This window comes from Nannobrachium achirus (genome assembly GCF_963921795.1).
Source record: "Nannobrachium achirus genome assembly, chromosome: 2".
NCBI classification, from domain to species: domain Eukaryota; kingdom Metazoa; phylum Chordata; class Actinopteri; order Myctophiformes; family Myctophidae; genus Nannobrachium; species Nannobrachium achirus.
Genome location: NC_137811.1, coordinates 63,909,644 through 63,936,755, shown reverse-complemented (window position 1 = coordinate 63,936,755; position 27,112 = coordinate 63,909,644). Strand labels below are relative to the sequence as shown.

At 41.7% G+C, this 27,112-nt stretch overlaps 1 protein-coding gene across 1 annotated transcript in view; it reads left to right on the top strand.

The window, feature by feature from the left end:
* Positions 1–10,539: 10,539 nt before the first annotated feature.
* The window catches only part of arhgap33 (Rho GTPase activating protein 33), a gene marked incomplete at both ends in the record, with an annotated part of 47,362 nt that continues 30,789 nt past the window's right edge, over positions 10,540–27,112 (top strand). Inside the window, 6 exons of the mRNA XM_080743430.1 lie at positions 10,540–10,566; positions 16,436–16,533; positions 18,188–18,278; positions 22,342–22,419; positions 25,089–25,226; positions 25,994–26,086. Coding sequence (XP_080599556.1) covers positions 10,540–10,566; positions 16,436–16,533; positions 18,188–18,278; positions 22,342–22,419; positions 25,089–25,226; positions 25,994–26,086 — 525 coding nt within the window. The remainder of the gene's footprint in view (positions 10,567–16,435; positions 16,534–18,187; positions 18,279–22,341; positions 22,420–25,088; positions 25,227–25,993; positions 26,087–27,112) is intronic.

Sequence of the window (27,112 nt, the reverse complement as noted above, 5' to 3'; positions counted from 1 at the left end):
AAGCGCCTTGGATAAAAGGCGCTATATAAATGCACCATTTACCATTCATATTGGGGGATGAACAATTACCTCAAGATATACAATCAGTGTAATATCACTTCAGTGAAATCTTTTCAGTCATTTTTCAGTCAAATCTTTGTTCGTAGTTACAGGAGTACTGACACACTACATCAGTGGTTCCCAAACGTTTTAGCCCGTGACCCAAAATAGAAATTAGACGTTTGCCCGGGACCCAAACTAGTGAAAACAGCCGATCTACAAGCTCACAACGCGACGCTTCGCGGCGCTTTGGGAGCTTGTAGATCGTCCGTTTTCACTACTTCTTAAACATTTGTTTTCTAATTTATGGAATTTCTTAGACATTTATATTATGTATCAATGAAATTACTTAGAAAAGTCATTGCATTTTCTTTTTATTGATTGAAAATCTTCGATTTTCTTTTGGGAATGTTTTTTGAAAATGTTTTGAGATTTTGAGTAATAATCGCTTATCTCCCGATTTAGGGAGTCTTACTGGTAATAATTACAATCAAAATGTAGGAAACAAAAATTAAGGGACCCATAAAACCCCATAAGACCCCATAAAAATGTGTCCGCGAGCCATTTTTATGGGTCCCGACCCGGTGCTTGGGAACCAGCGCACTACATTGTGGACATTAGTACTGACACCTTCATGGACACAGAGTAAACATGAAGTGGTGTTTGTCACTTTGCTCCCTGTCTGTCCTTTAATCCTGTGTGCTGAGCCTGTGTAGAGATCAGTTTGTTGGCGCAGCTCGCCACTGACACAGCAACCGCATCCCCATAAACCTGCTCTCAACTCAACCCCCCAGCGTGCACACACACACACACACACACACACACACACACACACACACACACACACACACACCCCTAATAAAAGTACATAACAATAGGAAAATGTGGCTTGATGGTGTGAATGTGCTTGGATCAATCTTGTTTTCAGACATAGACTTAACACATCGTTGTCATAATTTGTCATTTGTCGGGTTCTGTTTTATGAACAAGCAGGGCTGCAAATCCACCAACCAGATGACAACGTTTCCCTTTTAAAAGAACAAGTTCCTTGTCTCATCAAAGTCCTGGTTGTTATTAATATGCGTTTGGTTGCACAATGCTAAATAACTCACACAAACACATGCATGGACATGTTGTGTACACATGCTCAAGCCTCACAATCTGTTGTGCAACATCCTGGATCCTGTGTCTTTGTGATGGTGGTAGAAGTGTATTGGTTATTGATTGTTTGCAGTATTACTGTGTCACAGTTCACTGGTTGTTCATTGATCGCTGGTCGTTTATACTTTGAAGTTAATCATGTATTGATTGTTTGTGGTTTACGATTTTACAGTAGTCATCATGTATTGATTGCTGATCGTTTATACGTTGACGGCAGTCATGTATTTCGCTTGTTGATTGCTTTAACGGTTGCAGGGTTTGACATTAAGGCTTGTCTTGTTGTCCGGGACAAGTAATAAATCCTCCCGGACAAGCTCATTAAAAATCTACTTATCCGTTGGCCAAGTGGCTCTTGGTTTCACTTTTTCTGTGACACTCCTAGCAGATGTTGTGCTGTATGCAGACTATGGACTGCCCATAATATGGAGTGGAGGGAGCAAAGGAGGCCGTTTGCAGTCCTTTTGTTATTTACTACAAATTACCGTGAAATGTCAAATTTTTATCCGGACAAAGTGACTTTTGTACCCTGACAAGTGAATGGGAAATATACTTGTCCAAAGGACAAGTGCCTCAAAAAGTTAATGTCAAGCCCTGGGTTGGTTTTCTCGCAGCTTTCTTCTGACTCTGGATCTGTCTTCCTACAGTATAGCCATGGGCTTGGCAGTAACCTACTTGGCTGTATGTAGGACTGCTGGGCGCGCACGCTTCTTGCTGACCTGGCCTTGTTCAAGGTGTTTACACGCATTCATGTGCTTCAAGCTTCCTCGGCTGTGTGGATGACAATAAAATAAGAATAAAAAAATAGAATAGATGAAGATCTGTTTGTCTAACACAGTGGTTCTGAACCTGTGGGTTGGGACCCCCAGGGGGGTCCCCAAATTATTTTGGGGGGTCCCCAGATATGATTAGCTTAATGTGAACCATTGTTTTCTCACTCAACAGTAAACAAACCAACATAAAGTTGTATGTGTATAGAGGGTATCTGCACATTTCTAAAGTGACAATTTAAGGACTTTTTTATACCTCTAAAATGGCAAATTAAACATTGGCCAAATTGTCAAATATTAGAGGCAGAAATTGTGAAAATAGCCTAGAAATAGCCTGAAAATAGAGGCAGAAATTGCTCACAACGCCTCGCAATGCGAGGCGTTGTGAGCATGTAGATCGGCTATTTTCACAATAGAACCGTGTTTACAAAATGTAATGCCTCAACTCTTAGTTCTCGTCAGGGTGGGGGGTCCCCAGTTAATATATGATTATTTTGGAGTTCACGGCCTGAAAGGTTGAGAGCCACTGGTCTAACAGCTCACCTCCTGAAGACAATAAAATATGTCATTTCTGCTTTACTGACCTCCTTGCGTCTGTCCGTCCACCCCTCCTCCACCCCAATTAACCATTGAGTTGACCCCACTCCTCTCTCTGTACCGTTCATCTAGCCATGCTTCCTTCCTTGTAAAACTCACTCCCATCCATCCATCCATCCATCCTCCATTTATTTCCATTTATCCCTCTCTTCCTCAACTCCAGCCCCCCCCCCCCCTCCACCCATCTATCTTGCATTGTCTTATAATGAACTGATGAGGGATAGAAAGACGAGTGGAAGACAATGAGTGGCAGCATCTCTTCTGCTTCACTGACTGAGTACCCCTCCTGCCTTCTCCTCTATTGTCTTCTGGAGGGAGGGAGGCAGTGTGTGATTGTGTGACGTGTATTAGTTATCCTGGGATTGTGTAGTTATTGTTGTGTGTTTGAGTTGTGCTGTCGTGTAGTTATTATGGTGTGATTGCACTTTTGCGGTGGTGGTTATTGTTGTGTTAGAGCAGTGGTTCCCAAATGTTTTAGCTTGTGACCCCAAAAGAGAGATGAGATGTTTGCCGGGTACCCAAGCTATAGTGAAAACAGCAGATCTACAATCTCACAACAGCGCCGCGTTGTGAGCTTGTAGAGCTGCTGTTTTCACTACTTATTAAACATTTGTGTTCTATTCTAATTTATGACATTTCTATGATTTTTCTTGGATTTCTTCATGATATTACTGGGAAAAAAAACATTGCATTTTATTGAAGCTTTTAATTCATGATTTTTTTTTCTTAGTGTTTATTAAATAATGACATAATAATAATTAAAAACAAAATGTAGGAAACAAAGAAATTAAGGGACCCATAAAAAAATGTGTCTGCGAACCCCAAATGGGTGCCCACCCAGTGCTTGGGAACCAGTGGTGTAGTGTGTAACTATTGTGTGGAGTCGGTGTGCGATTGTGTTGTGTTTGTATTGTTGAGAATGGGGTTAGGAAGAGGACCACCTGCTGCTCAGGATGACTGACAGTTAACGACACGCTCACAGAGATGTGATTGTTTTGACGTCATCGTCGTCACGCAGCTTTCTGTCTGTTTAGAGATATTCCTGTCAGTGTTGATTTCGTCGACTAAAACTAAGCACGCCGTCTAAAAGTGGTCTAATAGTGGTATAGATTTGAAAGTTTTTTTGTTGTCTAAACTTAAACTAGACGACTAATAGACGTCTAATAGTCGTCTAAATGCAGACCGTCTATATTTAGACGACTATTAGACGTCTATTAGTCGTCTAGTCTAAGTTTAGACGACAAAAAAACTTTCAAATCTATACCACTATTAGACCACTATTAGACCACTTTTAGACGGCGTGCTTAGTGGGTATGACGAAAAATGTTTGTCGACTGCGTTTTTTTTTTCACTGACGAAAACGTAATAAAAACGAAATAAAAACTAAGCTGTGACGACTAAAACTAAGACTAAATATATTGACAATTTCGTCAACAAAATAAAAACTAGACTAAAACATTAGGGTGGAGAAGAGTCATTTTATGTTTGGTTGCTCTCAGGTGTTGCGTGCTGAAAATAGCCGATCTACAAGCTCAGTGCGACGCGTTGTGAGCTTGTAGATCGGCTATTTTCAGCACACAACCAATAGTGTAAAATCAGTCATTACGATGCTATCAAGGCCTGCCAAAATACATTTCATTTGACTAAATCAACTGTAGATTTAGTCGACTAAAATTAGACTAAAACTAATACTTTTCAGGTGACTAAATTATGACTAAAACCAAGTTACATTTGATTCAAAAGACTATGACTAAAACTAAATCAAAATTTGCTGGAAAATAAACACTGATTTCAGTTAACCACCATTCTTTTTATGATCGATCGCACAACGTTTCCACGCAAAAGTAGAAAATAAATATCCAAAAATAGCCGATCTACAATGCACTAGCTAACTGGTTCCCAAACACTGGGTCGGGACCCAATTGTGGGTAGTGGACACATTTTTATGGGTCAGTTAATTTTTGGTTTCCTAAATCTTCCTTCAAAATCCCCCAAAATCATGAATTAAAAACAAAATTCAATGATTTTTTTTCAGTAATTTCATAAAGAAATAAAATAAAAATCCAATAAATTACATAAATTAGGAAAACAAATGTTAGTATAAAAGTATTGAAAATAGCTACAAGCTCACAACGCGGCGCGAAGCGACGCGTCAAGGTTGTGAGCTTGTAGTTCTGCTTTTAGGTCTGCTTGTAGGTCTGCCTTTTTCACTAGTTCGGGTCCCGGGCAAACATCTAATAATCTCTCTTTTGGGTCTTGAACTAAAAGGTTTGGAAACCGCTTCGACTAGCTTGTTGATCTGATATTTATTTATAAAATGTTTGCATTTATTTTTTCCATAATCACTTGCCCAGAATAGGGACGTTGTCAGGTTGAAACTGGTTTCCTTTGTGCAGGACCTCTGACCTAGTTGTGGGTTCCTCCATCATGCCCAGGTGTTGTGTTGGGTCCTCAGACCTGCTTTACATGGTGACTACCAGACTGAAGATGACCTAGTTTGCTAGAACACCTTCAGGCATGGCAGTTAATGACCTCTCTCTCCCTCCTTCTCTCTTCCTGTCCCCCCTCTCTTTCTCTGTCCCCCCTCTCTCTGTCTCTCTCTCTCTGTGTCTCTCTCTCTCTCTCTCTCTCTCTCTCTCTCTCTCTCTCTCTCTCTCTCTCTTTCAATTCAAAGGAGCTTTATTGGCATGAGAAAACGTACTGTATGTTTACATTGCCAAAGCAAGTGTCAAAACATAAAAAAGAAATGGGGAACATATACAGTTGGAGGGGGTACAGCATTGCGTAAACAGAGCTCTTTCACTATAGACCTAACTCACTCTCTCTCTCTCTCTCTCTCTCTCTCTCTCTCTCTCTCTCTCTCTCTCTCTCTCTCTCTCTCTCCTCTCACCGTAGACCCGACAAGAGTTTTTAATAAACTTGAGCTGTTTTTGTGTCATTTCCTGTTTTCTTTCCAATGGAGAGAGAGTAGAGAGGTCTGGACCAAGACGGACAAACTGACAGGCAGACAGGCAGACGGACTGCTACCAGTACAAATGTTAACTGGTACGGACAGACAGACTGACACACTGACTGCACTCACGTGTGTGTCAACTGAAAGCCAACTAGCCTATCAATTCCTGTTTCTCTGTGTGTTGTGTTTGTGTGTGTGTTTCTCTCTCTCTGTGTTTGTGGGGCGTGTGGGCTGTGTATGTGTTTGTGTGTGTGTGTGTGTGTGTGTGTGTGTGTGTGTGTGTGCGCGCGCGCGCGCGTGTGTGTGTGTGTGTGTGTTTCTCTGTGTTTGTGTGTGTGTGTGTGTTGAGGGAGGACCTGTAGATTTGTATAGGCACTGTAAGCTGGACACGACTGTCTGGTAAGTCATCATAATATCTGTCAGTCTGTGTGTCTTCTTGCCTGCCTGTCTGCCTGGCTGTCTGTCTGTCTGTCTGTCTGCCTGCCTTTGTCTACTTTTATGTCTGCTTGTCTGTGTGTGTACACACAGGTTCCCTGAGTTATGTGACCGATCAATGCATCAGACAGTAATACATACTACTGGATGGAAACCCTGCTACAATGCTTCTCCGTGTTCTGTTGTATGTACGATATGCGGCCGAAGCTGTGCGTGGATGTATTGATGACGGTGTGGTCCTTTTTAAATGTGAGTGTAAGTCTGGAGAACTGGAGAACTGAGAGAACTGGTTCTGAAAATACTGCTGGTTTCCATTTTATACACCAGGGACAACAATGTCTGTCTGTTAGGGCTGTCACGATTATTACATTTTACTTAAATAATTGCAATTAACAATTTAATTGCGTTCCTGTCGTTGAACGTAATGAATAAAAGTTACATTTCGGTTTGGCTTTTAGGCTTTGCAAACAAAGGTGCACAGGGCAGATATGACAAATATGTACATCATTTAATAACTACACAAAAATAGTGGAAATAGCCGATCTACAAGCTCAAAATGTATTACGATTTGATGCGTTTTGAGCTTTTAGAGCTGCCATTTCCATGTAACTTCTATGAACATTTTTCAACATGGTAAATGATTATGATGATTATGACGATGATAAAAAACATTGTGATAATCTCAAATGATTGAAAGCAGGTGATTATGTAATAATTGACAGGCCCCGCCTAACTGTCTGTCTGTCTTAGGGATGGGACAATAAGCGATATTATCATTTATTGTGATAAAAAAAAACACTCGATATCGGTATTGTGTAGATTTAATTTATCGTGAAATCAGTCCTCCATCACGCACTGGGATCAATTCACCTTTTATTTGCCAAGCTGCATATCCAGTACCATTTTAAACCCTCTATTGGTAAAACATACGTACTTGATACAGTCTTTTTTTCACTCTCTACCAAATCTCTTTGCCAAAAAATAGCCGATCTACGTTGCAACGCGACGCGTTGTGAGCTTGTAGATCTGCTATTTTCTTTGGCAAATGTTGTGCCCCAGGATATTGGATGTTGGGGATATTTTGATTATCGCGATGACATTGTACATTTCTGTGGTCACAATAATCGTGATATGATATTTTCATATCGTCCATCCCATCCCTAGTCTGTCTGTCTGTCTGTCTGTCTGCCTGCCTGTACCTGGATGAGCTCACCTGGTCCAGCCACTCGGTGTGCGGTGAACTCCCTCATGTCACACAATGGACAATAATAATCATCCTAAAGGATTCACAACAGAATCAACCTTTCACGGTCATCATGTGTTCAACTCTGACTGAAAGTCCCAGCTGCTCCAAGACGACCTGTTATATGCTGCCAATTTGACACACAGGGCCAAAAGACGGGAAAGTCAGCTGTATAGCGCTGATAATACTGTTATCTCCCTGTCCCAAGCCCTGAATACACCGTGCTCTCTGTGTTTATAGTGTGTGTGTGTGTGTGTGCGTGCGTGCGTGCGTGCGTGCGTGCGTGTGTGTTTGCTTTAACCAGAGATGGTTCAGAAAGGCGACGGTGCACTTATAGAGTCATTTCCTGTGTCTGTGTCACATGAGTTTTGCCACTGTCTGCCCTTTTGTCCCGTACACACATCATTTTGGATTTTTTGCGTTGGCTATTTCTGAACATTTGGGGAAAAATAGACATTTATTGAATGGTCCTCAGGTTCTTAATCGGTTAAGGAGACCGGTGGCAGTGGTAGTACTAAGTAAAAGTATGCCGAATGTCCCATTTCAAGTTTTCAAAATGTATGAAAATCTTTTGAAAATTGCAGATCTGGGGGCATGGTGGTGCAGTCGGTCGGTAGAGCTGTCGCCTCACCGCTAGAAGGTCCTGGGTTTGATTCCCGCTGGGGACGCTGTGGGAGCTGGGGGTATGTTCTCTCCTCCGCGTCATCAGTGCCCATATCTTAGGTGAGGTTGGCAAAAGGGCCTTGCTGTGTGGATTTTGCATGTCCTCCCTGTGTAGATACTACCCATAACAAAAACATGCAGTCTCTAATACAGCCTCCCCCATGTCAGCTAGGGCCTGATGGAAGGGAAAGGAACTGGTAGGAATAACGCGTTCCTTCCACGCGCTACGTCCTACCGGGAAACTCCCCCCTTATTAGTTCAGTTGAGGGTTCTCCCCAGGTTGGCAGAGGGAGAGCAGCGCCCAGGATTACAGCTTAGGCAATTGGCACTGGGTAAAAAATGGGTTTTAAAATCGTGGGATAAAAATGTAAGAAAGAAAAGAAAATAGCAGATCTACAAGCTCACAATGCGTCGTGATGAACATTTAGGTCGGCTATTTTCAAGTGACCGAAATGTATAGAACTAATATTTTTTGCAATAATCAAAATCTAAAAAGTAACTAGGAACATAAGTTTTCATATTATTGTAGTGGAGTAAAAGTACAATATTTACCTATGAGATGTATTGGAGTAGAAAATTGGAAATACTCAAGTAAAGTAAAAATACCTAAAAGTTTTACTTAAGTACTGTACTTGAGTAAATGTATTTATTTACTTTACACCACTGACCCGTGGAAGGTCGGAAGGTCGTCCTGAGTCTATTCACTCCAATGGGAGAAGTGAACATGAGAACAGATTATGACCGATCCTTTCGCCCCATCAAAGTAAACATTGCAATGAATTATCATGACCCCAACAAACAATCAGGGATGTTTAATTTGTCACTCATATAGGCACAAGCAGGGAGTGACATAGTCTGGTTGGCCGTCAAGAATCGAACCAGGCACCCGCAATCAGGCATAAGAGCCTATGTGAGTGCTGTAATGTATGCGCTCTAACCATTCCACTATCCGGTCACACACTCAGATCTCAGATGACTTTTCCTCTTTTTTTTAATGCTGAGATTACTTTCTAACCCGTTACCCCATAAAATAAATAAAAGGGTTTACTTTATGTGAAGCCATGAATTAAAAATTATATCTGAAATAAAAGTAGTTTTATACACTTATACTATCGTTAATATTATTATTGAGAATTCTTGGACAGGGAATAAATAGGACATACAATATTTATTGGCTGATATGATTGCACTGGGTTGAAGATATGAACCTAATAGATAAAATGAGCTGCATTTATTCATGGCGCATCTTTGGTTTTTAAGCAGAATGTTGATCAGGATTGAACTGACTGATAGCATGATGGACACGGTGACATCAGGAGCAGGGCTTATGCCTCATTCACACTACAGATATATAGTTGAACGTTTTGCTTGGTAATTCAATGTAATCTCAATGGAAACCAGCTTTAAAGGCTGGGCATGTCGGCTGTCCTTGGAATCCAGCCTTTAAAGCTGGTTTCCATTGAGATTACATTGAATTACCAAGCAAAACGTTCAACTATATATCTGTAGTGTGAATGAGGCATTAACCATGGGTGATGCCTCTCAACCTGCCATCTCTATTTTGGGCATGACATTATAGGCAAAACATTTCTGTTTTTTTCTCTGCCATTTCTTTGGAAATAGCAGATATACTGGGCAAGCTCTTTTCACTGTGCAACACCATCGTACTTTGAAGTTAATATAGTGCTTTTACCCCGTTAAAACTGGGAAAGCACTTTCATTTTAGATTTTTTGTGTTGGCTATTCAAAATGCGAACTTGCAAATCTTGAACTACTGAACATTTTAGAAGGCATTTGTTGACTAGGCCTCTTAAAGGAGTAGTTCACCCAATTCTATTGATTGCTCACACGATGGAGACTTGAGTTCAATAATATTTTTTGGTTTTTGTCGCATTCCAAAGACAAAAATGTTATTACAATACATGTACCCCCATTGATTCCTGATCAATGGGGGTACATTTACTATAATCACATTTTTGTTGTAGGAATGCGACAAAATATTCTTGAACTCAAGTCTCCATGGCGCGAGTAATCAATAGAAAGATTTTCGTTTTGGGGGTGAACTACTCCTTTAATGTGTTAATGCTAGAAAGAAACGCCCCTGGGCATTGGATACCGTGGTGCTCACTCCAGAGGTCGAGTGGTTCGGTTGAACGCAGGGTTGGTGGTTCAAACCCCGTCTGCATAGGTCACTGCTGGTCATGTGACTGTGACCAACACACTGGTCTGTTCTATCTATACCATGACTTTTAACTGACGCTCTGAGTCTTTATCCTTCTGACAAACTGAGATAGAGCGAAGCTGACAACTGTGACCCATGCTTCTTGTACTCTTAACAACATCAAATATTCAACACTGTGTGTGTGTGTGTGTGTGTGTGTGTGTGTGTGTGTGTGTGTGTGTGTGTGTGTGTGTGTGTGTGTGTGTGTGTGTGTGTGTGTGTGTGTGTGTGTGTGTGTGTGTGTGTGTGTGTGTGTGTGTGTGTGTGTGTGTGTGTGTGCTTGGTCTCTGGTTACCTGCCTGAGTACACAGAGGAGTGAGAGCAGCAGGCAGACATGGAGGCTCGTTGAGAGATAAAAAGACATGACAAACATAATACAGACAGATAAATGGACAGACAGGAAGGCAGGTGGAAGAAGACATTGTTGAGTGAGTGAACGTACAACGGACAGACAGACAACATGTTTAAGAAGAGGAAGATGCAAAAGGTATGGCAGGTGGACAGTACTGTTGTAGGGGTGTGTGTGTGTGTGCGCGCGTGCAACAGGTAGTTCTACATCTATAATATTGGAACGATAGTTGTATTGGTTGATGTGCGGCTATTGTTATTGTGTCAAACGGACAGTTACTTAAATAATATGATTCATAAAAAGGCCTAGTTAGCAGGTTAGCTTAGCTATTTGAGCTGTGGCTAGTAGTGAAACGGCCAGTTAGTTGGCATTAGCAGTTTGACTTTAGGTGTCTAAAAGCTAACTCATCTTGTACTAGTCAGTGACAGCCAATCAGATGCTTGCTTAACTTTTCCTTTTCCCTTTGACTGGTCTTACTCACTTGGAGCCAATCAGCTGCTGGCTTGCTCAGAGACAACCAATGAGTTATTACAGGCATGGCCGTGCAGCGAATGTTAGAGAGGCAGGGGCTGACATTTCTAAAAGGGCCTTTTGGTGGAAATATTGAAAATAGCAGACCTCCAAGCTCACAACGCGTCGCAGCACACTGAACTAAGCATCAAGTGAATACTGGAGATGTGGAGTAACGGCATGGACTTATACATAGAGAGGGCAATTCTTTCAACATAAGATGCTGCATGTGCATTCAAGTTCAGGAGAGTTTGGACAAGGCAATTCTCGTGAATGCTGCCTTCAGGTATGGCATGGAAAGAGGGCATTTGCATGTCTTTCACCATAGTAAAAACTGCATTCATGGTCTGGAGAGGGGACTTTTTTTTACAGACGGATAAAAGGACAGGGGCTCAAGCCCCTTTTGATGTCTTATGTGTGCACGTGCCTGATTGCAGGGTATTCATCATGACCGTTTGTTATGGATTTGTCATACTTGATCTTTGCCACGTACAAAACGAGTAAATGGTAAATATTATTACCTGAAACACCTATATAGACCTTTTTCCAGAGTGCTGCCGTGTAGCTTTGGTGTCACAAACCCATAGGTGCCGCTTGACACCTCAGTTATGGTTGCCGTTCTGAGAAATGGGTCTATAGCATAAATGTATTCTAATGAACCCCTTATGTGCAAAACATGAAGACAGACAGACAAGTACAGGCATCCATGTGGGACGGTCCAAGTCTGTTCCATGTTAGGGATTTCATTGTCTTATGAGGACATTTGATCTGCTGTCTTTAGGACCCCCCTTGAAAATGAGATAAAGAATTTCAACACATTACGTTTACGTCAACCAAATAAGAAAAATTATATTGAAAAAAAAAAATATATATATATATATATATATATGATTGAGGACATCGATTAGAAATGTTTAAAAAGCCTCTGTGCTTGTGATTTAGTATTATGTGGCACTGTTGGCCTTCACATCAGAGGTTCTCAAAACAAATGTTGTCTCAGGGCGCCCCTGTAAATAACTTTTTCATCCACGGCATCCCTGAATTACATTGTTACTTTACAGTACCTTACATTTATGTCAAAAACTTCAATATTTCCAAGGATACAGTATGTAACGAGGAAACCCTTTTTCTTTTTTAATCCCATGATTTTTGTAACCCATTTTTCACCCGCTGCCAATGCCTCAGCTGTAATCTTGGACGCTACTCTGCCTCTGACAACCTGGGGAGAGCCCCGAACTGGGCTCAAGCGTCCTTCAGTAGGCTACATGAGGAGTTTGCAGGCCGCTTCTTATCACCTGACATTGTAGAGTTTCCCCGGTAGGACGTAGCGTGTGGAAGGAACACGTTATTCCAACCAGTTCCTTTCCCCTCCTCAGGCGCCCTGGCTGACTTGGGGGAGACAGTATAGAAACCAGGATTACTGCATGTTTTTTTTTGTGAGGGTACCTACCCTAGGGGACACCAGGAGAACAAGCAAACCCCACACAGAAAGCCCCTTTTTGCTAACCCCACCTTGGGTATGGGCACTGATGACACGGGGGAGAGAACACGTCCCCAGCACTCACAGCGTCCCCAGCGGGAATCTAACCCAGGAGCAGGACCTTCTAGCTGTGAGGCGACAGGGCTACCGACTGCGCCACCATACCCCCGTAACGAGGAAAACTTGAGAGAATATTCTGGGGGTAACATTTCACATTCAACATTCACGCTACCCACTTTAAGAAACCCTGCCTTATGCGACTCATTGGATGTACGTGCAAGGTGCACCCCCCCCTTGATTCTGAGTAAAAAGTCTTGTCCAGGCAGTAAACTGCAGCCTGTTATGTTCCCCATAGGAGCCATGTTTGGCAGGCGAGTGGTGTAGGTCTTCCTCCATTAAATGGACATTTTATGGCATTTTATGAATCCTACTTGAGTGAAATGTGAAGTATTCCAGTTCCTATTGGCACTGACTGCAAACCACGGCCCCTCGTGAGTCTTTAGCTGCGTCTAAAACTCCCCCAAATTCACATTTAACCCCTCAACAACAGTTGCACGTTCTAATTCAGCGATTCTTTAATTTCAAGGACCCCCAGTTTGATATGCTTTTGGCCGCAAACTTTGGTGTCAACTTTTTATTCTATTTCTGGGACCCATCTACACTCAAAAGATTCACAGTGTCATTTAAACTCTAGACCAGTAAGGGTCTAGACTAGAGTCATTTAGCTGGGGACCCCATGGAACACCCTCAAGGACCCCTTAGGGGTCCCTGGGCCCTACGTTGAGAACCAGTTCTCTAAAAATAAAGAATAAGGAACACTACAACCAGCAGCACCCGACTTAAAGGGGAAGTGATTTCTCTCTCTGAACTGTTGAATGTTAAATCCTTCCAGTCTAGAACCTCATCACAAGGTAATCTTACCGTTTACAATTGCTGTCGTTCTGCTTATGAATAATTCTGTTGTTCTATATGTTAATCCTGTTTGTCCATTGTAGTGTGTCAGTAGTGCTGTATTAATAGTTGTTTTGTCAAAGAACCTTGTATGAACCTCATACTTGGTAGAGTGCATGATTATTATGAACATTCCGGTTTTAATAGCTGCTTATTAAAGGACATATAGCCTCAAAACATTGATCTGATCTACACACACACACACACACACACACACACACACACACACACACACTGTAAAACGACATTGTTGAGGTCAATAAAATGAAGCGGTGACTTGATAGAATGTGGCAGATGATGACCACAAAGGAGTTTCCATAGCTGATATTAAATGGCTGAAGTCAGATATTATGTTTAAAAGGCATTACATTAAAAAAGACCCACTGTTATTCTTAAGACTGTATAGGCACGAATGTGATGTGATTCGTACAGTCTCACAATGTGTTGCAATGTGATGTGTTCAGTTGTGAATTTTTGGACATTTTGGACTATTTTTGGACATTTAGATTTTACATTCTTTTTTTGTTTGATTGTTTTAACAAAAATCAAACCTCGGTTCGAAGTGAAGCGGTGAACATTTATTCTCTGTGTTCTAGAGCTATGAACTCTGTATATACATTCGGTTCGAAGTGAAGTGGTATGTGTTCTAGTCTAGAGCTTCAGAATTCAGAATTCTGAATGAATGAATGATTTTATCTGGAGGGCCGAATTGTCATGTGAAGCTTGACCAATCCTCAAAGTATTGGACATTTTTAATCATCCAATCATCAGACCGGGACGGAGACTACACACATTCTGGACGTACGGGACAGATAAAACCTGTTCATTCTGGACTGAAATGTCCATATATGGACGTGGGGGACACACATGGGACACACATTTACGGACAGATAACACCTGTTCATTCTGGACTGAAATGACCATATATGGACGTGGGGGACACACATGGGACACACATTTACGGACAGATAAAACCTGTTCATTCTGGACTGAAATGACCATATATGGACGTGGGGGACACACATGGGACACACAGCCACTCCTTGGAAGCAGCTTTCACCGCTTCAAAAAAGTTAAGGACACCAGGATAATATTGTTTGCACACTTTGGGGTATTTGTCACTGTACATTTGCCTATGACACCTAAAACTGTATTACGTATCTGCATTTAACTCATCCTAAGTATCAGGAACAGTGGGCCTTACTGGAGCAGCGCATCTGGGAGCAGTAAAGGGTAAAGTGTCTTGCTCAGAGACTCTTCGACACGTGGGCTGGGATGTGAACTGGGAACCTCTACCGACTCAGCTATGGCAGATGAAAGTGGTTAACATAAATAGCATTATTTTGTTTTAATACAGTAATTAATTACGAATAACACCAAATAATACACTAAAGCAGTCAGGTTGGGAAGCCATAGGTTTCTTCTTTAGGCAATTTTCTCCTTGTTGAATTTACCCAAGTTTGAAAAAAAGAAAATGTTTTAAATAAGACACCACCCACCATTCCTTGGTTAAAGCTCGTCTTTGTGGCCACATTTTTGGAGCCCAAACCACTGATTGAGAAACCTGGGTACAAAGGATGTGAGAGAGCTGAGATGAGAGGATAGATAAATATCTTTGCTTCATTGCAACACAGGTATGCCTGTGTGCGTGTTTGTGTGTGTATGAGTGATTTCAGAGGTATTGTGTACACAGTGAGGCTGTTATTTCCATGCAGGTGAAACCAGAGAAGCACACAGCTTCCACTGAGCTACAGTACCTCATAGAGCCATCAGATAAACTGTTAATTTAACTCTGAGAGTGTAACATAATTAACAGTTGAATTCAGGACAAGACAACACTCTTTTATCACTGTGTTTTTGTTATGTACAAGCTCACTGTCTTGTCTTCCTCAGTAGCGTGGTTGATATGCATATAGTCTATCGCACTCCTTATTTGAAATGCCTTTACAGTGGTTCTTTAGGTGGGTCACCCAGGGGACCCCCGACCACTCCCCACTCCCCAGGCAATTTAAGGACTTTTAAGATCTTTTTAATACATTAAGAAAAAAAGATTAAAGAAAAAGACCATTACTTTATCAAAAGTAATCAACAAACTATACTACAGTATAAGAAAGAAAGAGGCAAGAATTTTGTGAATGGATGATCTTGATTTCTATTTTTACAATATTTATCTGTGGAAACGAGTGAAATGAAATTGAATGCCTGAATTAGATTCCGAGAGGGTAATAGGGTTGGTGGTCCCCGGTTCAAATAGGATTCATTTGGGGGGTCACGGCATGAAAAGGTTGAGAACCACTGGTCTACTTCACCACTTCTTACCCACATGATATGACCCCCATAGAGTCCCTGTTCTGGTCATGTCTTACTCATAATAGGCTGAACATTCTGTGAAAATAGGCAAACGTTTGTAAGAAGGTATTTGGTGTCGAGGAGAAAAAGGAGGTGGCCAAGTATAGCGTATAGACTCCAGTCAACGAAGTATATTGGGTTAATATGGGTGGCGGATTGAATAAATTGGTGTGCAGTTCCACATAGTCAAGTGCTGAGTGCAGGGTTGTTCGACCTAGCTGTGGTGAATTGTCAGATCAGAGTCAGACCTAGGCTGTGAGTTAAGCCAAGGTTGTGGCTGCCAATGTCTGCTAATGGTCATGTGACTACCATCGGTTTCACTCACCGATGTGTAGTGAAAGTGCTCAACATGATGATTGATTGACATTGACATTTGACCAATGGTGGCTTGTACTGTATTAACTTCTCTCACACTGAGCTACGTAACTGGCTCCTCTGTTGGCGTTTAAAGGGGCGTCAGAATTCAGAATATGAAAAGAACTCTTAAAATGTAGGCGTGACATGGAATGAGTGGCGCCAAATATTTCGTTTCTACACAGAAACTGGAAGTACACAGAAATAGCTACAGAAACAGCAGAAAGCTTTGAATCCACAAGCCTATGGGCAAACTGAACCATATCATTGCTTGCTTTTGAGTTTTGACCCATTGATATAATATATATATTTATAGAAAAAGTAATTTTTGGGTTTTGTCCTGATCTTTCACTCTCTCACCAGGCTCGGAGCTGTGATCCATTGGATGGTTCAGGTGAGCCAGCAGCGGGGACACATTCAGTGGTCGCTCCAGCCAACCACAAGACCAAAATGAACAAAAGGTACACGCACGCATGCACAAGTAGTCAAGTAGGCCTGTCACAATTATTACACAATCGTATAATCGCAATTATTTGACATAATGGCAGTTATTTTGTCAATTTTCATAAATAGTAGAAATAGCAGATCTACAAGCTCACATGATTGTTGTCAAATATGTCAAGTAATTTCTTTGTATATTTAGATTATGTGTGATATCTGCCATGTGCAACCTCAAAGCCTACAAGCCAAACAGAAATGTAATTGTCAATGACAGAAACACAATTTAAATCGTCATGTAAAATGTCATAATCATGACAGCCCTAACGTCAAGTCGACTGTTGTTGATGTTGGGATGCTTAATCTTTCATCTCACACCTTACTGTGTATTGATGAATGAAAGGAGTGTATGAGTATGTATGATGAAACTTTAATGATCCCTGTGCCTGTGGAGAGACATTTAGTTTGACTGATCTGGCAGTAGAACAGCAGCACACAGTCACACAGGTACTGTACAGCAACACCATCACTGGATATACTATAGTAGCCTGACTGCAAGCGTCAGACTCTATCACACACTTCACCATTACCAACAGGGGGTGGTGTTGTGCAGTCTGGTTTATTAACCAGGGTAATACTATAGAACAACACCCTTCTCAGCAATACATTCAAGTCTCCCTTTCTCCTTCTCTGTCTCTCTCTGTGTGTCTCTCTCTCTCTCTGTCTGTCTCTCTCTGTCTCTGTCTCTCTCTATATGCATCTATATATACAATTTACAAAATAATTAACGTAGTAAGTAACCTTCAAAAGAAGGGGCCCTGCCTACGCTCCTCAAATGCAGGATGACTTGCTAGCACCTGAGGAAGGATACTTTTTGTGTGTGTGTGTATATATACTGTATGTGTTTATACAGTGTGTGTGTGTGTGTGTGTGTGTGTGTGTGTGTGTGTGTGTGTGTGTGTGTGTGTGTGTGTGTGTGTGTGTGTGTGTGTGTGTGTGTGTGTGTGTGTGTGTGTGTGTGTGTGTGTGTGTGTGTGTGTACACCCCCTTTTCAGTTTTACTCTGGGAATCAATAAAGGTTTATCTTATCTTGGACACACACACACACACACACACACACACAAACACACACACACACACTCTTACTTTTATGACTTTAAATCAGTTGAAACACACACGCACAATATACACTGCATTGCGCCCTGGGAAACAGTGGTGAAAGAGTGTGTGTGTGTGTGTGTGTGTGTGTGTGTGTGTGTGTGTGTGTGTGTGTGTGTGTGTGTGTGTGTGTGTGTGTGTGTGTGTGTGTGTGTGTGTGTGTGTGTGTGTGTGTGTGTGTGTGTGTGTGTGTGAGAGTGTGTGTGTCGTTAAATTCATGGCTGATCTCCCAGCAGTTGTATAGAACACCTCCTGAATGGACTCATTCACTTGTTCCTTAACTTTCCAACAGCTTGTATTGTAAAACACTCTGTGTAAACTGAGCTGAATAACACCCTGCTGTCACTTCTGTTTCTCTCTCTGTGTGTGTGTGTGTGTGTGTGTGTGTGTGTGTGTGTGTGTGTGTGTGTGTGTGTGTGTGTGTGTGTGTGTGTGTGTGTGTGTGTGTGTGTGTGTGTGTGTGTGTGTGTGTGTGTGTGTGTGTGTGTGTGTGTGTGTGACTGTGTGTGTTGTCTCCAGGTTGTCAGTAGTGAAGGGTCACTTCCCCAAGCTGGCAGACTGTGCCCACTTCCACTATGACAATGTTGACTTTGGATCTACCGGTATACAGGTAGGTGTGTGTATGTATGTGTGTGCATGCGCACACATGCGTATGTGCCATGTGTGTATGTGTATGTTATGGCATGATACTGACCTCCATAATACATACAGTGGTGCAAAGCCCATCCCCCTCATGTTGCTTCCACTGATAATGCAAACTGACACACACACACACACACACGCGTGTGCGCAGTCTCTCTTGCATTCAAAGTCTGTGTACCATACTTTGTGTGCAAGAATCCAACCTAACATACTACTATTAGCAGTATTAAAGCTACTGTAAGATATATCTTTGTTAAATAGCTCTACATTCAAATGGATATCATAAAAATAGCACTTAGAGCAGCTTTAAATGTACTACTAATATTACTACGGTATATACAGTAACTACTATTATGGAAACTAGTTTCAAGACTCTAAGGTTTTCTTCCTCAAATGCTCATACAGTGCAGTATGTGCAATGAAATGTTGGTGTGTGAGGTATTGAGCTTTCAGTTACTGTATATCTGTGCACAACACTGGTGCACAACTTAGTAAAAGTCAGGGGACGGGACAGACTTCCCCATAACGTGCCACAGCTGCCACTATATCATACTGAATCCTATTATACTGTATGTGTATAAGCTCGGGTAGGATATCAAATATTACGGCTTGCAGCGTTAAATTATAATACACGGATGGATGGAGTTACTCCGGCCGTCTGGATATCTTTGTGTGTTTTTGGGATGTTGTTGTAGAATGGTATCTGTCTGTAGCTTACATAGCTTGCATATAACTTTGTCTTGAAGTTTGACAATTTCTCTTTTTACTGACCAGAAATCAGCTTATTTCTAAAGACGCTAATCACTTTATCTGTGGTCTTCTACCGTGCTGTTATTTATTATCTTTTTTTCAGCTCGGAGAATAGGCCTGCCAATCCAGTCCAATCCACTTTATTTATAGAGCACATTTAAAAAAGTGTTGAACCAAAGTGCTCTAACATGGCCCTGCGTTTGATTTGGTTTTCAGTCCGCTATGAATTCAGACATGCAAACCTGCTTAATCACCTAACAGTCTGCTCAGTGAAAGAGCGATGCGTGCCTACTCAAAGTGAAAGAATAAAATGGGCATCAGTTTATAGCAGCTGTCTTCCTCTCAAATAGTGTTGTGTTAACCACATAGTTGAGTGATGCTTGTCTACTCAAAGCGAAAGAGTGTGATGCGTTCCAGTGGGGTTGCAGGTGTGTGTCCTTTCTCAATAGAAGGCTGCTGTTTGTTATTATGACATCATAGACTTTGTTCCTGTGTCTACTCAAAGCGAAAGAGGCGTGTTTGGATACATGTCCTAAATCGACCGTCTCCCCAAAAGAGGGTCCTACCTACAGTATATGGTTTACTTAGAAATTGAATTGCAGAAGGAAACACTGCTTATTATGATAAACCTGTCTAAGACAAGTCCCTAAATACTAGGTATAGTCCTATAAAGTCCCATATAAATCGGTATATATTATTGTATTATTGTCATTCTATTTTTTCTTGCTCAATATTTTTTCTCTTCCCATAACAAATAAACATTCTTTGAATCTTGAGTCCTGAATTACAGAATGACTGATTTAGGAGAAGATGATGTGTTGACTTGGTAGGGAAGGAGTTGGATACAGGGATTTAAGTACAGCTGGAGTGGAGGTTGAAATTGAGGTTAACCCATTAAAACCCAGAAAGCTGATTTAAAAGGCATTTGTAGAATGGGCCTCATGCCTTAAAGGACAAAAGCATTATTATGATCTCCCGTGTTGGACGTTTTCAAGGAATACATGATAAATCTCATGCAAGATGCAAAGAAATAAACTACGCTAACAACGCAGCCATGCTTTGCTGGAACATTGCGAAATGGACATGCCCAGGAATAAGCCATTCAAAGTTATGAGCACCCATTGTGCAGAGTTTGGGTTTTACGCTGTGCACACCACGCACAGTATATGAGGGATGGAAAGTAACTCTGTACTTGGTACCTGCACAGTTACAGCTGCTGCTGGCACCGTGGCCAGCAGCAGCAAACTCTGAAGTAACTCTGATGTAAACACATGCACAGTACAGCACATGCATGGTCGTCCCATAGATTTGGGGCTGTAACCATGGCGACGATAGAATCTGCGTTTTTTAAATAAAAACACAAATTAACAGCGTACAATTTGGGAACGTGAAAAGCGGGCATCGCAGTTCCGTGCAAATGGTAATGATCAATGCCCGTGGGCAAACTCAGATCAATTGCTCCAATCGCCACTGAGGAGAACCGGGCATAGCACAGCCAGACATCTCCTCGTTTATATGTAAGGATGATGATGATGATGATGTCATAATGACATGTAGCCTGCATCCCTCTACCCAGAGAGCCGGGACAGGTCAACTCCAGGCCCCTCCGTCTTGCACCTACCTTTTCATGATAGTATGACATAATAACAAACAGGTTTGTTTTTCCAGCAGCTGACAAACCGTAAACACACAGAGGCGCGTGCACACACACACACACACACACACACACACACACACACACACACACACACACACACACACACACACACACACACACACACACACACACACACACACACAATATCATCCATTATTCAGCAGCCTTTTACTACTCTGCTACAGTAGGAGACAATACCCCTTCCTGCTGGAATATAAGCTGCTCTGTTTGTGAACAGCTGCTGCTCTCTCTCTGTTTGTGTGTGTGTGTGTGTGTGTGTGTGTGTGTGTGTGTGCGTGTGCATGTGCCACTGTGCCCTCAAGTAAAGAAAGATGAAAGAGAATAATGTACAATGTACATAATGTAGCGCTCTCTCTGATGTAGAAACATACCTCTTTTCCTTGACCTCTTTTCTTCTTCCTTCACCATCTCCTCTCCTCTCTTTACTTGGCTTTTTGGTTCGGCTCTGCTCTTCTCCTCTATACCTGAATATTGATGTTAAAAAGGTTATCCTCTTTAATTCTGATCTGGGTGTTCAGTGAACTGAAAGACAATTTGACTGTCGTGAAGTTAATCAAACATCCAGCTGATTACAGACTGGTACAGTCAATTGTGTTTAACCAGTGAGATTAACAACAGGTGTGTCTCATTAACCCCCCCCACCCCCACACACCTGCATGGCATTGAGACTGACTGACGTCATACTGCTAAGTTGTACGTCTAGAACAGAAGTGGTTCTCAACCTTTCCAGGCCGCGACCCCCAATTGGCCCAAAATAATCATATTTTAACTGGGGACCCTCCACCCTACGGGAACAAAGAGTTGAGGCATTATATTTCGTTTAACAAGGTTCTATTGTGAAAATATCATCTATTTTCCACAATTTCTGCCTCTAATATTCGACAATTTGGCCAATGTTTAATTTGTCATTTTAGAGGTATTAAAAAGTCCTTAAATTGTCACTTTAGAAATGTGCCCTCTATACACTTAAACTTTATGTTGGTATGTTTACTGTTGAGTGAGAAAACAATGTTGCACATTAAGTTAATCATCTGGGGAGTGGGGACCCCCCCAAAATGATTTGGGTACCCCCCTGTCGGGTCCCGACCCACAGGTTGAGAACCACTGGTCTACACGTTTGTGTCAGCTGAGATAGGTGCATGCTGGGGAGCTAAAGCCCAGTTTTTCATGCAGTAAAACCTTACCACTTCTCATGAGCAGAAAGTGACAGAATGATGAATGGTTCCAGTCTGAGTGCTTCTGAAGAAAAACATAAAACCTAATAGTCCATTCATGGACTGGGATCAAGTCATTCATTAGTCAGTGAGCATGGTTAGCCAGTGCCAACTGGAGTAAAGTACATACTTTTCTCATTCAGATTCAGATTCAGATTCAGATTCAGTGCCAACTGGAGTAAAGTACATACTTTTCTCATACTCAAGTACTTTCTTACAGAGCATAATTCATCATTAATACCCCTAGCACACCTTTTTCATGAGTCTTAAAATCCTTTTCTATATCTATCTAAATTATATTAAGAGTGCCAAGTAGTTATGTATTTGTGCTGAGAGTTTATGTGTGTGATTGTGTGTGTTTGTTTGTTTGTTTGTTTGTTTAGCTGCAGTATTACAGCGATCAGAGTGAAACCAACTGGACTTCCTCAGCCAAAGACATTGTCTTCATGGTACAGGTCACGTGTCAGGTAAGATACAAACACGCACGTGCACGCACGCACGCGCGCACACACACACGCACACGCACAGCGCATTGTCTCAACTGTGTTTCAACCGTGTCAGTGAAATTAGCTTGCATGTCTTTGTAGGAAGACAAGGAGGTTAGCTACTGACTTAACCACTTGAAGCCTATATACTGCGTCGAGCGGAGACTCCCAGGGGTCTATAGTAGGCTCCATCCTTTATTCCCTCTACATCAAATATTTTCTCTGAATATTCGCCACAAAATAGACATGCTAGAGATCGGATTCATGTGGTTTAGCGCAAAGATATTAATGATATACTGTACTTGGTACCACCCACCAAAAACCAAAATCTTGTTGAAACATTAAAAATCAAACCTCGGTTCGAAGTGAAGCCTATGTGCTTTAGTTGTATATTTTTATGAATTCTGAATGAATGAATGATTTTGTCTGGAGGGCCAAATTGTCATGTGAAGCTTGACCAATCCTCAATTATGCATGTACGGGACAGACAAAGCCACTCCTTGGGAATCTATGGGAATTGGGAATCCTCAAAAAAAAACATGTACGGGACAGACAAAGCCACTCCTTGGAAGTGGCTTTCACCGCTTCAAAAGATTACTAATTGTCTTTACAGTGCAAGAGAATGTAATCCAACATTTAGGAATAAATGCTGAATATGCAATTCCCTTTGATACTTTGATGCTGACAGTTCTGCAGAGTGTCCACAAATAACCCTGTCAAGCATTTTGAAAACACCCTGTAGCATGAAAACACAAAGCTATAGGATCTGGAGAAGTGCTGACACAGCAGGGCTGCTCTCACTTCCACGTTTGGTAGCCGATCCAATCTTTCCACTGAGGTAGATGACAGACTCTACTGCTGGAAGAACTCACCATTGTTATAAACACAGATGTTGTCCAAAAATCATGCAGATCGGTACACAGTATCTCTGTAGCCATTAAACGAAACAGGTATTTCTTACATTGATGCTCCTACATATTATCATGCAAGCACCAGTTAAAGTTACTTTCCATCCCTCATATACTGTGTGCACAGTGCACACCCCATAACCCACACACTGCACATCATTTCGGAGCTCATGTCTTTGAACGGGTAAGGACTAGTTGTTATAAAGTTAATTTAGGTTGAACCACTTAAGCCCTATTTTATACTTTGATGTGCATGTGCAACGGTGTTGCACGGCTGTGTGTACAGTGTACTGACATCACAGTCACACATACCAATCTACAGAGTATATAATAAGGAATATACAATCTAACCACAGTTTAAAAATCCCACCCAGTGTGAAGTGAGTGGTGCTTTTTATGAGTTAATTGTGGGGTTGCATGAAAAGCGAGAACACTATGTTATCTTTATTATTTATATATTGAGTTCCATCGCATAGTGAGTTCCGTCCCAGAGAGTATAAAGGCAGGGCCCTTAGCCAATGAAGTGCATTTGAGGTGTGGAAAATCTGGGAGTGGTGTTAGCTGGAGTATTGGTTCCGTCGCATAGTTAGTTCCATCGCAGACAGTACAAAGGCAGGGCCCTTAGCCAATGAGGTGTAATTGAGGTGTGGAAAATCTGGGAGTTGTGTTAGCTGGAGTATTGGTTGAGCTTCACATGACAGTTAGCATGCTGCAAAATATAGTCTCGAGCGAGCCCACACTGTTTCTTAGGAACAGTATTTCTAGTTTCATTAAGCGTCCCACGAAGCTTGGCCAATGAGCCAAGTGTGGGACATACAAAATGTACGTACATACATACGTACATACTGTACATACATATACCTACAGACAAAGACAGATGTAGGAGCAGTTAGCACCACTCAAAAATGATATACAGCTGTGTGCCTTAGCAGGCCTCTAATTATGATCAGTGAAAGAAAAGAAAAAACGGCAGTCATGAGCATGAGTCATTAATTGAAGGACAGAGTTGAACGCCTGGTGACTTCATTATGTAGCTTCATCGGCACAAATTACCAACTGAGTTGGTCTCCCCGGCATGTGATATGATTGCTAAATTTAAATTGTTTGCGTGAAGTGTGCAGTGCTATTTATGAGTTAATTTCATCAAGCATCCCGCTAACCAATCACAGCACGTCCTGCAAAGCTTGGCCAATGGGACCCTGGGCGTACAACAAACTTTGAGCCGTTGTAGATGTAGGTGTTGTAGTAGGCCATATCTAGGCAAGATGTAGGTCACGCTTCAGTTTACTTTAGGGCCCGATCATCAAAGTTTTGTTTTTCCTTTCCCCCCTCTGTAAATATATTTGTTGATGACTTGCACTAATCAATGTGTCAATATTCTATGCTCTGTTGATGAATTTAATAAGACCACAATGGAAACAAGTCCCCAGGACATTTTGGTTTTATCCTTTTAGTCCAAGTCTTTCTGTACCTCTGTCTGTGCTGTTTACATTTTTAATCTTTATAGACATTCCCATTACGCTTTTATTGGTACGGCACAAAAATTATGCACACACACACACACACACACACACACACACACACACACACACACACACACACACACACACACACACACACACACACACACACACACACACACATGTGTATGTGTGTGTGTGTGCAGCCAAAACTCAAGGTGATGAAATTAGCAAAGTGATCATCATAAAGAAGATCATCTCTCTGTGTCTGTGCGTATTCCAGGGGAAGTCCTGGATGGTTCGGAGGTCTTATGAGGAGTTCAGCACGTTGGACGCTCACCTGCACCAGTGCATCTATGACAGGAGATACTCACAGCTGGCAGCTCTACCCTCTCTGGCACAGATAGGAGACCGGACAGAGGTACACACACACACGCACGCACACACATCACACTAGGGATGGGACAGTAAGCGATATTATCATTTGTCGTGTTCAAAAACACTCATGCTAATCGTATCGTGGAGATTTCATTTATCATGATATCGTCCTCTGTCATGCACAGGGATCAATTCACCTTTTATTTGCCGAGCTGCATATCCGGTACCATTTAAAGCCTCTATTGGTAAAACGTACTTATAATATACATACTTAATATAGTATTTTTTTCACTTTCTACCAAATCTCTTTACAAGCTTGTAGATCTGATAATTTTTGGGCAAAATGTTCCACCCCCAGGATAATGTATGTTGGGGATATTTTGATTATCGCGATAATATCGTAAATCGCTCATATGGTCCCATCCCTACAGTACATCACACACAACCACACCGCATAGACACACTATGATTAACATGATGAGTCATATTTCATGATCACATACCGTTCCACAGTGAACCGCTCAAAGTCAACATGAGGCGACATAACAGAAAATAAAAGCATGCAGTCACATGACCACTGTCACCACTAATACTCTCCGTCTGTCTGTCTCACTCTCTCTCTCTCTCTCCCACTTTCTGGATCTCTCTCTCTCTCTCTCTCTCTCTCTCTTTTTCTATCCTCTTTTTTCGATCTCCCTCCCTCCTTCCTCTCTCTCAATCTCTCCTATATATCTCTCTCTATCTCCCTCTCTCCATATATCTCTGTCTACCCTCTCTCTCTCTGTGTCTCTCTATCTGTCTGTCCATCAGATACTGTGTCCTCTGCTGTCAGAATATCTCAGTCGTCTGTCCATCATCTTGGACGACAAGCTGAACTGCGGTCCTGTCCTCACGTGGATGGAGGTGAGATTGTTGGAGGAAACGATGCCTGCCTAAAAGGCTTTGCTCTGGCTGGACACGGTGCACCACGGTGCACTGAGGTTCATCACAGGCTGCCAAGCTCTCATTCTTCATTCACACCTAGTTGAACATGCCAATCGAAATTAGCCAATCGACAAACTTTGCTATTTTCGGTGTGCAACACCGGTGCGCAGCCAAGTATAAATCAGGTTTCCCTCAAAATTGCACTGTAGAATGTAAATATGAACGTATATAATATAAGTCCATCCTTGGTTTGCTTCCATCTTACCTTTGTTGGTATATCTCACATATCATTTAAGTAATGTTTGTATTCAAACAACACTATCTTACTGTCCATCCCTAAGGTTTGTACTGAACTTGGCAGCTTAATGTTGCTCCTGCAGACTAACCTATTGCAGACAGATCTGCAGGCAGATGTCCTATTCAGTTCGTCATTTTTTATTCAGCATTCAACATAGGCAGTATAGCAGTTAGAAAAATATACAATACATGCTTTTATTTCTTCTAAAAAACAGAGTACGATACAACTACGAAACATCATTTGGTGGCAGATTCTATTTGAATGTGTCATTTCTTTCTTAGCCAGACTGTTTTCCTTTCCTTGTCTGTCTTTTTAAGCATATGATCATGTGAGTATGTTTGCTGTATGTGCTTTTACGTTGTTTGCAACACTGCAATTGCTGCTGTCCCGACCAGGGCTCCCTCGAAAAAGAGTAATCTCAATAGGACTCACCTGGTTAAATAGAGGTCTAATCTAAAAAACATCAAGGCCTTTTCAAGGGCCCTCATGCCCTCTTCAAGTTTTGTCCTGGTTTTCAAGGTTTTCCCCTAAGAATAACACGCACAACAAAATACAAGCAATCATCTCCAAAGAATACACATCATTTGTAACAAGCTGTAGAGGTCAGTATACTTTGGGTGCATTTTAGCGCCCTCTGGAGGAGAGATCGTCAGACAGAGAATCTCAATGTAAATACAGTACATCTCTGCTGTCGGGCCGAAACCTCC